This window comes from Heterostelium album (genome assembly GCF_000004825.1).
Source record: "Heterostelium album PN500 unplaced genomic scaffold PPL_scaffold1, whole genome shotgun sequence".
In the NCBI taxonomy this organism is placed as follows: Eukaryota; Evosea; class Eumycetozoa; order Acytosteliales; family Acytosteliaceae; genus Heterostelium; species Heterostelium album.
In genome coordinates this window covers 1,406,598-1,418,744 of record NW_008805063.1, presented here as the reverse complement: position 1 = coordinate 1,418,744, position 12,147 = coordinate 1,406,598, and the positions used below count along the sequence as shown (strand labels likewise).

The 12,147-nt window shown below is 31.2% G+C and overlaps 5 protein-coding genes across 5 annotated transcripts; 3 read left to right on the top strand and 2 right to left on the bottom strand.

Moving 5' to 3' along the window:
- Positions 1-282: 282 nt before the first annotated feature.
- PPL_00616 (uncharacterized protein) lies at positions 283-2,169 on the top strand (the record flags this gene model as incomplete). Its single annotated transcript, XM_020571640.1, has 6 exons — positions 283-594; positions 702-763; positions 842-1,088; positions 1,190-1,395; positions 1,471-1,679; positions 1,853-2,169. The coding sequence occupies 6 exons, from the start codon at positions 283-285 to the stop codon at positions 2,167-2,169; spliced, it is 1,353 nt and encodes a 450-aa protein (XP_020438914.1).
- Positions 2,170-2,310: 141 nt separating this feature from the next.
- PPL_00615 (uncharacterized protein) lies at positions 2,311-3,469 on the bottom strand (the record flags this gene model as incomplete). Its single annotated transcript, XM_020571639.1, has 3 exons — positions 2,311-2,495; positions 2,887-3,220; positions 3,353-3,469. 3 exons carry the CDS (start codon positions 3,467-3,469, stop codon positions 2,311-2,313), a joined length of 636 nt encoding a protein of 211 aa, XP_020438913.1.
- Positions 3,470-4,261: 792 nt separating this feature from the next.
- On the top strand, positions 4,262-7,038 carry ap3s1 (AP-3 complex subunit sigma; the record flags this gene model as incomplete). Its single annotated transcript, XM_020571638.1, has 8 exons — positions 4,262-4,382; positions 4,667-4,743; positions 4,850-5,075; positions 5,168-5,214; positions 5,329-5,463; positions 5,991-6,092; positions 6,165-6,296; positions 6,367-7,038. The coding sequence occupies 8 exons, from the start codon at positions 4,262-4,264 to the stop codon at positions 7,036-7,038; spliced, it is 1,512 nt and encodes a 503-aa protein (XP_020438912.1).
- A 133-nt stretch (positions 7,039-7,171) lies between these two features.
- On the bottom strand, positions 7,172-9,847 carry PPL_00613 (beta-mannosidase; the record flags this gene model as incomplete). The annotated part of the gene is made up of 2 exons (XM_020571637.1): positions 7,172-9,577; positions 9,644-9,847. 2 exons carry the CDS (start codon positions 9,845-9,847, stop codon positions 7,172-7,174), a joined length of 2,610 nt encoding a protein of 869 aa, XP_020438911.1.
- Positions 9,848-11,157: 1,310 nt separating this feature from the next.
- PPL_00612 (uncharacterized protein) lies at positions 11,158-12,096 on the top strand (the record flags this gene model as incomplete). Its single annotated transcript, XM_020571636.1, has 1 exon — positions 11,158-12,096. The coding sequence occupies one exon, from the start codon at positions 11,158-11,160 to the stop codon at positions 12,094-12,096; it is 939 nt and encodes a 312-aa protein (XP_020438910.1).
- Between the last annotated feature and the right edge of the window lie 51 nt (positions 12,097-12,147).

Below are 12,147 nucleotides of genomic sequence, written 5' to 3'. Positions count from 1 at the left end.
TAAAAAACTGGTACCTTTTTTTTTAACAATAAAATAAAATTATTTTTTTCCTAATAAATGCATTGATCAATCATATAATTTCATTTGATTCACTATTTATCTCTATATATTGCAAATTGGTAAGTTCCCATTATTATGAGTAGCAATTTAATTTTATTAGAATTTTTGTTTTCCCAATTTTTGCAATTCATGAAATATTGATTAAAAAAAAAAAAGATCTCTAAAACTGATTATTTTTTCATGTAAATTATATTGTTATAGTTATTAAAGTTTTATATAAAGATGGATTCAGATACAATAGATCTTAGTGTTACTTTAAATGCCCGTGATCATCTTAAAGAGACAATAGAAAAGCTATATACTCAAGATGAGAAATTAATTTTAGAATCTCTTGAAGATATAAGAGCATTGATATTTGTATGTGAAATTCATATCATGATAGTTTGTAAAGTGTTTCTAACCATATTTAAAAATGAAATTAAGAATGATATGACCGATAAATATTTATCAATGGGTTTGATACCAAGAGTTTATAATCTACTATGCAATGGATCAACAGAAATACAGATACAAAGTGCTAGAACAATAAGAATAGTATGTATTAGAATCATTCCTCTGTCAATTAATCTATCTATCTTTATCTATTTATCTTTATTAATATTAACAAAGAAACAACAATCGTAATATATATTTGTTTTTAGATATCTAAAGGTGATGCTAATGATTGCAGAAAATTGATAGTAGATGGTGGTTTAGATATATTGTAAGTAAAGATGATGATGATGTTTATTTAAACATTAATGTTTGATATATTCGTAAACTAAACATAAACACTTGTTAGGTTAAACTTTTTAGAATCACCTAATATTCAGGTTGTACTATATATTTTAATTACTCTGTCAAATATTGTTGGTGAATCGACAGAGTTGCGAGATGAATTAATGAATGCCACTTTGATATCATCAGTGCTGAGGGTTATAAACAGAATCGGTGATTCGAGCGAGAGCACAATTGAATCGATTAGAATTGCAATTCTTTGGTTATTTGCAAACTTTTCATTATATTCTCCAAGACCACCAATGATTTTGGTATGTATATTTAAATTCTTACAGAAGAATGAATAGGAATGAATGGAATGAATGAATAATAGATTAACTAAATAATCTACATTCAAAAATATAAATTTTAGGTTAGCAGATATTTTAAATTTATATCAGATAGTTTGGATTCATCAAATCCTTTGATCATTAAAGAAGCACTCAGTGGATTGGTTTTCATTGCAAAGAACACCTATTCGAACGTCGACTACCTACATGGTATCATCAATTTGGTAAAGCAATACAAAGTATTTCCAAGATTATTTAAATTTCTGGAACATGATCGTCCTATAAAAATGTAGATAGATTAGTTAAAAATATAGATGTTTGATATCTTTTTACTAAAATTATTATTCTTTTTAAAAAATAACAGGCAATTGTTACCAGCACTTACATTTATTGGTGATTTACTATCAGGAAGTGATTTACAAACACAAACTGTATTGGATTTCGGAGTGTTTCCATATTTGGCAAGTGTAGTTCAGAGTGTTAAAGACATGGAAGTGGTCCGTGTTTCACTTTGGGCAACATCAAACATTGCGTGTGGAACACAGGATCAAATCAAACTGGTCATCGACTCTGGTATATTAAAGTTTATAATCAACCTAAATCTAACTGAATTTAAATCAACCGTATTAAGAGTAACTATCGATCTTTATTGTGAAAACAAATCAAAAAAAAAAAAAAAAAAAGAAGAAACATTAATTCTAATTTAAAATATCAGGAAATAGAATTTATATTTACAAATATAATAGAATCGGAGATTTACGATTATACCAAATTGTTAATAGTCGACCTGGATGCTATCGATTTCTTCATCAAATTATTTGAGATTGGTAAATATGAAAGAGCCTATAGTTTTTTCCCATTGTACAAGGTAATGGCAAGCTTGTTGAGTATGTCTGATTCTCGACCGGAATTGGAAATTCAATCGAGATTTAAAAGACATAGATTCCACAAGAGATTATCAACATCTAGGCTTAACGCTTTTTCCCAAGCTCTTTTTGAGGATTTTGGTATGGGTATTGATTTTGAAAAAGATTATACCTGTTTCTCTGTTACAAATAAATAAATAAATAAAATAAATCAATCAAGTTGTATTTGATTGTTTGTTTCTTATTGAGAAAAGTGTATGTGATGTTTTTTTTTGATAGATAAATTATAAAATCTTGATTCTATTAAATAAAGAGGAAAAATATTTCAAACTGTTTATTCAATTATATATCCAATCTGAATCTCCTAATTTAATAAGATCAATGATTTCTCTCTCAGACAAATCATGAATTTCTATTAAACCAGGAGAACATGAGTGGCACGGAATTTCTAAGGATGAGGGACATCGCTTAGAGTTGGAAGTTTCCAAGTTTGTTTCGATCTTGATTAAAAAAGAGACTTTCACTTCATTTTGATAAACCTGATTCTCCTATTATTATTTTTATACTGCTTGTATCAGATGAAGATGAAAAAGATACTATGATTAAGGTTGATTATTATTTGCTGTATTATACTCTTTTTTTCTATCTTTTGTTTCTAATAGTTCCAAATAAATTTTTTTGTTATTTTCCATGCTTTAACAAATTAACTATTCCAAACAAACCTTTTTTTTGTTTAATTTTCGATCAGTTTCATTTTGCTGTGATTACCAAAAAATAAATAGGAATTGATTAAATAATAAAATTTTCATATTACTAAAGTTCTTATTAATTATTTTAAAAAAAATGATTCAGATTAGTAATAAAAAAGAACTTATAAATTAAATTTCGAACAGGGACAAAATAACAAAAAAAACTTAAATTTTCAATACAAAACTTTCTTGGCGGGTTAAAATTATTGCTGAGTGGTGCACTTGTAGAGATGTGAATGGTTTCACATGATGATGAGCTGATGCTTGAACTAATAATACTTTTTTCAACTGTAACTTCATTGCCTAAAGTAGTGTTACATGTTCCTGAACCCATGGTGACATTGATAAGATAGAATCCAGGTGGTAAGGATGGATTGTTGGTGTTGTACACTGTTCCATTGATTGTATAGATATCACCACCATAGAAACTTGAAAGTTTGACAACTCCATTGGTACCTTGAACACATTGATTGATTATATTAGCTTCAGTTGAGAATTCCTTTGAATTTATAAACTGTCATATAGTATTTTCGCACATATATCTATCTCTGTTGGAAATGGAAAGGGTGTATTGTCCAGGATACAAATTTGTAAAGTTATTAGTAGTTTTTTGTCCAAATTCAGGCAATGCATATAAACTCTCGAAATCAGTGAATAACTTGTAGACATGATCAGATCTTGGATTGTTAACTGATATGAATCCATCTCCACCTAGACAGCTGGATTCTCCAATTAAAATGGTTGGCATTGGTATATAGTTAAATGAATAGAAACCATTACTCCTATCCATAAGCTGCACCAAAGGTTTTGTTAAAAAATGAGATAGATCCACCATTGAAGGTAGGGTATATTTCCTTTTTTGGATTTAAAAATTCCAAACTTTAATTTCCAAAATCAACAACAATTTGTTTTTATATCACACTTTACCACTTTCTTCTCGCTCAATTTGACTTTGACTGACAATTTGACATGATTAAATATAAATTAAATCTTAATAAATATATTTATTTGTGATTTATGTCAGTCTAAAAGTTATCAAAAACATGAAAAATAAATTTAATGATGTGGCAAAAAAAAAAAGAAAAATATATTTGTTTAAAGTGATTGGGTTTGTGTTCGAAAAGGAAATTATGAAGTTCACTTTGTTTCTCTACAATAGTATTTGAAGAAGTAGTTACAATAGTTATTAACAATGATATTTAAACAGCTCTATACAGTCTACCAATATAATAATAAATTTAATATTTTTTTATTTTTATTTTAGTTGTTGTTTTTGTTTTTGTTGTAACATTAAAAGAACTTTGAAAATCAAACAAAAAAAAAAAATTAGATAATTTTATTTTCTTCACACTAAAAAATTGGGTTTTCTGTTTTTTTTAACAGATTTAATATTTGTTTTATTTTGATTTTGTTATTTATAACATTAAGAATCAATCCCATTAATAAAGAAAACAAAACCTATCAAGAAGCTTTTAAGTTAACAATGTCAATTGATTAGACATGGAATAGGCTGCATAAACGGGATTGTGCTACATCGAAAATGAAATTTATCCTACTGTCAATTAGCAATAGTCGTCCGCCGCGGAAGAAGAGGCAAGCTATACAGCTTACTCGCAAAACTAGTGGATCTGTGCTTGCAACAGCAATCACAGTGAAACAAAGCATTTCCTAAACATTGTCAAATAGATGATGTTTACAACTTCCCTGCGACGACCCACAACCACCTAAACCATAACCTTTTGTTGTTTAATAAATAAACAATCAAATCAATTGAATATTTTAAAGTGGAAATGAAAGAAAAATAAACAATTTTTAAACAGAAAAATCAAATTAAAAGTTTTTTTTTTTATTTTATTTCAAAACTATTTTTTTTTTTTTTTTAAAAAACTTAAAACACCCAGCTGGTCAGATCTTTTTAATATATTCTTTATTAAAAAATACATAGATATAGCAATGATAAAAGCAATACTTATTATAAATAATCATGGTAAAGCCAGATTAACAAAGTTTTATGAACATGTTGTAGGTGTTTAGTTTAATGTTTTTAGTTTTAATCTAGGTTTAGAGGTGGTTTATATATTACACTTTATTTACATATAATTAACGATAATTTCATATAATATAAAAGAGTGTAGAGAAACAACAACAGATAATTAGAGATCTATTCTTATTGGTATCAAAGAGATCGGATCGTGCATGCAATTTCTTAGAGGTTGAAGATATTTTCGATAAAGACACAAAGATCATCTATAGACATTATGCTACACTTTATTTTATATTCGTTGTCGATTCATCAGAGAGTGAATTATCTATGATCGATCTTATTCAAACCTTTGTAGAGACTCTTGATAAATGTATGTTTACAAAACAATAATCTATTATTGATAAGTTATTATTTGTTGTTTTAATAGTATACTAATTTATATTAAATAAATAACAATAATAGGTTTTGAAAATGTTTGTGAATTACATTTGATTTTCCATATTGATAAGGTATGTCTCATTCGAATATAGAGATAGCAGTAATCGGATCGGATGATTGCTGGTTGTTGTTGTTGTGCACAATTTAAAAAGTTTATTAATATAACAATTATTGTTTGTTTTTAGGTTCATTATATATTAGATGAAATAGTAATGGGTGGATTGGTGTTGGAAACCAATCCAAATATTGTTGTATCAAATTATGAAACTCAAAATAAGATAGAGAAATCAGAGAATCCATTGTTGGCTGGATTCCAGGGTGTATTACAAACAATCAAACCAAAATAAACATCCAATCAATACAACCAATAGTAATAATATCATCATAACAACAACACAACAACAACATTTTATCATTCACCACACTATTTAAATACAGTATATTAAGATTATATCGATCAAAATCAACCTCTACCCAAAAAAGTAATAATAACAATACCCAAAATCAACAAAGTGAACGACTAATTAATTAGTTCATTTTGTTTTTTAAAACTTCAAAAACACTTGTCTTCTTTCAATAAAGATATGTAATTAAAGTAATAACAAAATTGATATCGAAAAGATCTAATTAAAATAACTATTGCTTATGTCATTTTTTCTATTTTATTTTTAATTTTTTTTGTTTTTTTTGAAATGATGACTAAATCCATCATCACTTGTTTAATTAATTAGGCTGTAGTTTAAATGATAGATTCATAATTTAAGCATTAAAAGTGAACTTTGTTTTTATAATCTATTATTATTAATAGTAAATATATATATATATATCAAATATATTATATAAATAGACTAAAATGACAGGATCATGGGTATTTTTTGCTATGGGTGCAATAGTTGCAAAGGCTGTACCTGCTATCACTTTTATTGAAGGTGGTTGGAGATATATGGGTGTAAGTATACAATAAAAATAAATTGTTATATCATTAATATAGAGATATATATTAAAATTATATTTATTAAAGGGTGCTTCAATTGTATTTCATGGTATAAAAACATATGTCTTTGGAAAGTTGATTAGAACCATTGAATACCCCGATGGTGAGATGGTATCAATCATTGTTAGAACTAATAATATAAATAGATTAAAGAATGAAGTTAGTATTGATAGAAATTCAACCAACATTGCTTTGAATAATTATAAACTAATAATAGTGATTGATCTAGATTTTAAAACATCAACCAGCACTATTTCCAGGAGTTCAAATGGATTCTTCAGATGTAAAGTTTATTTCGAGGTGGACACCACCACATTTCACAGAACCCTGTTCAAAGAATCGTGATTTAAAGATGGTTCCGGACGGTGGTGTAATTTTCTGGTCTAGATTCGAACCGATACCTAAACGTAATGTCACTCTCGATATAAAGGATAAGGAGTTGTTAAAGTTGGATCAAGCCATTCAGTTTGTTCACCGACTCGGCAAGACTATAGGCAGTGGCGTCGTCGAGGAGACTGCACGTCTCACCAGCGCCCAAGAGAATGCACTGATAGACTTGCTACTCGAGAAAGACGAAGGCGTGCTGGCACTGCATCGTAATTTCAACCAGTATCCATCGTTATTTAAATATCATGCTCTGAGATATCTCACTGCAAAAGGAAAGTTAATCGATAAGGAAGTCGTTCAACAACAACAACAAACTGTACAACAAACTACGCAACAAACAACATCTGTAAATCAACAGCAACAAGCTGCACAACAGCAAAAGCAACAACAAGCTGCACAACAGCAAAAACAACAACAAGAACTCTTGAAACAACAACAACAGCAACAGAATCAAGAACAACAGAAATCACCAACACAAGCACCCTCTCCACATGAACTAACTAATACCGTATAGTTATTAAAATTTTCAGATAGAAATAGATAGATAGATAGATAGAGATAATAGAATAGTACCATGGTTTTAAAAATAAATGGTACCAACCAAACCAAACCAACTCAACACAACCGTTTGTTTATCAAAATTTTATTTAATTATAAGATTCATAAAGGGAGTAAACCTTAAATTCTAATGGTTTGTCGTTTTGATTTAAATCATTATTATTGGTGTAATCCGGATAGAATTCAATGGATTTAGATTCCGATTTGAATAGGAGGAATCCGTTGTCAGAGAATCTACCGGCTACCGATGCTTCTACCCAAACAAACAAAGCAATTTCCTTGGTTTCGATTTCAATAGTTGATACTCTTGATTGCTCTATGGTTTGGATACTCTTAATGGTTACTCCCGATGGCTTTAGATTCAAATATTTATATGGTCCAAAGAAATAGGTGTTGTCCGCCAGTTTCTTTCCATCCTTTTCCATATATGCATAGAGGAATTGATTTTGTCTTCCATATGCATCCGGTTTACAACAGTTATTAAATAAATCACTTACTTTAACTGTGTTTACTTTTCCATTTGTAAATTCTGTCGATTTAACTTGTTCCACTGATTCATATGTTTTCTGTGCGTTTGCAACATTCCACATTTCCAAATGTAAATTACATTCATAACTAATGTTACTGTCGTTGGTTATCCAAGCTTCTACTTCCGATTGTTCATTTACAAACATTGAAAGTAAAAGTGGGTTGTAGAATCTAGTTGCGAAATAGTGGAGTGCTTTCCATGTACCGTCGAATTCAATCGATGACCAAGATGGTCCAACCCAAATATCGTTCAATTGCCAATAGAGAGTACCCATACAATAAGGTGACAGTCTTCTCCAGTGTTCACATCCAGTCTTTATGGAGATTGCTTGTAGTACTTGAGTAGTATAGCAAAGATTCTTAAATGAATTGGGAACTCTAAAGTGAAGTGCAGTGTGTTGAAGCAAACCATTGTTACCTGGTGTTGGTGATCTCTGTCTACCTTCCATCTCTGGTGAAGTAATATTGAGTTGATCCTCTCCAACGACCTGTCTAAGTGCAGCTTCTCTTGGTAGCGATTGGAATCCAAATTCAGAGAGGAATCTACTCTTAACTTTGAGATACTCAGTGAATGGTTTATTACTATGCCAAACCAACCAACAATGTTGATCACCACGTCCATCTTCATTGGGGTCACCCCATTGATTCACTCCGTTCGTAGGAGAACTCGGTAGGAAGAAGGCAGAGGGTTTCATTCGTTGAAGAGAAGGCATGATAGTCTCAATATACAGCTTGCTATAGTCGATGATATAGCGAGGTGGATTATCCTTTGATGGTTTCCAAACTGCCAATGCCTGTTCGTTTTCATTGTTTCCACACCAGAGTGCAATCGATGGATGATGTCCGATTCTATGGATTTGATCTTCGACTTCATGCTTTACATTGTCGAGGAACTCTTTGTTCGAAGGATAGAGTGCACATGCAAACATAAAGTCTTGCCAAATGAGAATACCAAGTTCATCACATAGATTGTAGAAGCTAGCGGATTCGTAAATACCTCCACCCCATACACGTAGACAATTCATATTGGCAGCCGCCGTACTAGTCAAGAGTGCACGCAATCTTTTTTCACTGATTCGCGTCAAGAAGGTATCCGCAGGAATCCAATCGGCACCACGAGCAAATATTCTTTGTCCATTTACAACAATAGTCAATTGTCCATCGGAGGTATCAATCTTCATATTTCTAATACCGATTCTACGCTTTGCCAACACCTCTGAATCTCTATATACCAACAATTCGTATAGGAATTGTTTACCATAACCAGCAGGGTACCAAAGTTTAGGATTAAAGAGTATTTTATTGGCATGTAGCTTTGAATGACCATAGGCAGTGGAATCAGTGACAAATGCAACGGTTGGTTGATCGATTTTTTGGATTGGACTGTTGTTTTCATTCGAGTATTCGACAACTTCAATTGACCAGACCGACGGTGTAGTGATGGCAGTCGGCGCAAAAATATCAATAGTCAGCTCAAGTTCCACTCGATTGTTTTCCAGATGTTTCTGTTCGACCAATAGATTTCTTATGGTTATTTCCTTGGCCATTACCTCCAGTCTGATTGGTTTCTCGATACCCATAGGACAGAAGCAAGGACCCCAATCCCAACCGAAATGACAACCATTCTTGCGAATGAAATTTCGGTGATGAATACCATTAGGATATTCCCAGAGTGGAATTTCATAGGAACATTCGGCTGCTTTCTTCTTACAATAGACAGCCGGTGAGTAAATATTGATCTCAATGCGATTGGTTCCAACCTTTAGAAAAGAGCTAACATTGAATCGATAAAGTCTGAATTGGTTTTCAACATTGGCAACTACACGCTCGTTTATAATGATGGTTGCAATGGTATCTATTGATTCACAAACCAAATCAATTTGTAGAGCTTGATCTATAGTATGTTGGTCCAACTGAAATGTTGTTGAGAATTGCCAATCAGATAATGAAATCCATCTATATTCTAACTATATTCCAATAAATTTATTTGAATGAATATATGATTGTTCTTTTTTATTTGTATATTACTTTACCTCTTTTTCACCAACATATAAATCAGGTATGACTTTATTATTCATCAAAGAAAGATGAACATCAGTTGGTATATGAACATTATTCAATTCAATGAGTTGTTCATTGCCATCGGTATAATCTTGACCATTGCCATTGACAACAAGATTTCTTCTATTTAGTTGTGTTAATTTCCACTCTAATTTATCAAATTCAATTATCTTCATACTACTTTATTCAACATTAAAGTTGTATAAATACAAAGGTAACAATGATTTTAATGAAAAAAAAATTAAATAAAATAAAACCTTTGATGATCATCATATCATTTAAAAATTAATATTAAATTATCGGGGTAGTGCTAAAAACTCTCTGGATAAAAAAAGATCGAATGAGTCAGTAAAACAACCTTTAAAAGAATTATTTTGTTTTTGGTTTATAAAAAAAAAGAAAGAAAACAATATTAATTAAATTAGATAAAGTTTATTATAAAAATTAGATTTAGTTATTATTAATTTTTTGGGATTTTTTTTAGTTGGTTATCAATCTTGATTCTAAATAAATATGGACTTGTTTGTATCACTTTTGAATGTTTGATCTCCACATCAGTATCTTGTTTTGTTGGTGTCTCAACTGAAGTATCAGGTGTTGGAACCGGTGTGTTATCAATAGGTAATCCATAGATGTCAAAGAAATGTATGAAAAAGCTCTCAGGGTGCTCAAACAAAAGGGGGGTAGTGTTTGGATCCATAGCAATTGTTATCTCAGTACAATAGAATCCAGAGATGCTTCCATTGAAATTGTCCAGTTCAGCCTCGGAATTTAGCTCACTTGGAGTGTAGAACATTGGATACTGATCGAAATACAAAGGATTGATGATGGACTCACTTTTAGTAGCTGGTTCTCTTCTATTGAAGCTGGTATTTGAGTACCGATTTCTATATTAAATTCATTACTTTACCTCTTTTTCACAAACATATAATCACAAGTATTTTATTCTCCGTTAAAGAAAGACGAACATCAGTTGGTATATGAACATTATTCAATTCAATGATTGTTCATTGCCATCGGTATAATATTGACCATTGGTGGTAACCATTGTTGGTCATAAATTAGGTAAAAAAATTAATTAAATTATCGGGGTAAAATTGGAAATTTTGCTAAAAACTATCTATCTAATGTTGATGTTTACTTTTACTAAAGGAACAATATTAGAATGTATCTACATTCATATAACTGTGTAAAATAACCTTACATCAATTAATATTCCTTAGATTAAAAGATCAAATGAGTCATTAAAAATGACATAAACTTTATGTTGATTTATTTTTAGATTGAAAAAAATAAAAATAGATATTTCAAAAAAATGTTTGATTTTTTGCTGTTTGCCCTTCAGTGAGTCACAATTTTGGACAAACTATAAAAAGTGTTTTGTAGTTTGGTTTAAACAAATCAAAAATTAAAAAAAGAAAACAAAAATTAATTATTTAATATTAGATTATTTTTTTAAAAAAATAAAATATTTTATAGCATTATTATGTCAAAGAAATTAGTTGTTGTATCACAAGCTTTCAGTAAGCAAGGTCAGAGTATTATTAATAGTTTGAGAAATAATGGTGGCTATTCAATTAGAGCTCTTACCAGCAGAACTTTGGATACTCCTCAGGCTTTGAAGCTGGTCGAGAGCGGTGTCGAAGTTGTACAGGCCGACCTTAAGGATAAAAACAGTTTGGTCAGTGCATTCAGTGGTGCGTACGCAGCATTTGTTGTTCGTCCAGCAATCCCACCAGTGGTCCCAAATTTCAGAGATGTCGAATTTGCTGCCTTGAAAACACAAGCCGATGCCGCACAAGAAGCAAACGTCCAACATGCCATCGTCTCAATGACCGACGCGCCAGTCGACGAGAACGGAAAGACTGCCATTCAAAAGTACATTGAAGATCTCCCACTTAAATACGTTTCCACAATGTATCTACAGTTTTTCTATTCCAATTTGATTGAGTTTACACCACCAAAGAAACAAGAGGATGGATCGTTCGTATTTGCTTCGCCAATCGAGGCGGACATCGCAACTCCCTACGTCGATCCATACACCGCTACAGGCCAGGTGTTTGTAGAGTTCCTCGAGAATCCAGCGGTCTACAATCGTGTCGCGCTGACAGTGGCAACGGAATCACTTACCGGTCCACAGATTGCAGAGACATTCCAGCGTGTCACAGGTCACAAAGCAACCTATCGTGTCCAGACACTCGAGCAGTACTTGGAAGCCAGCGGTTTCAACGCAAGTCCACAATACCAATATGTTGGTACTGTACTCTATCAACACTGGGTAGATTCCGTCAAGAATCCATCGGTACTCAAGAAGAATCCACCCAAACTTCACAGTGCCAACCAAAGAACCTGGGAGCAATTCCTTCAAGCTACCAAATGGCAAGGTGAAAGTTTCCAAGATTTCAAAGAAAAGAATAACTATTAAACTAACATGTTAGCAAAATTCTTAATAAAATGTACAATCTATCTATCTATC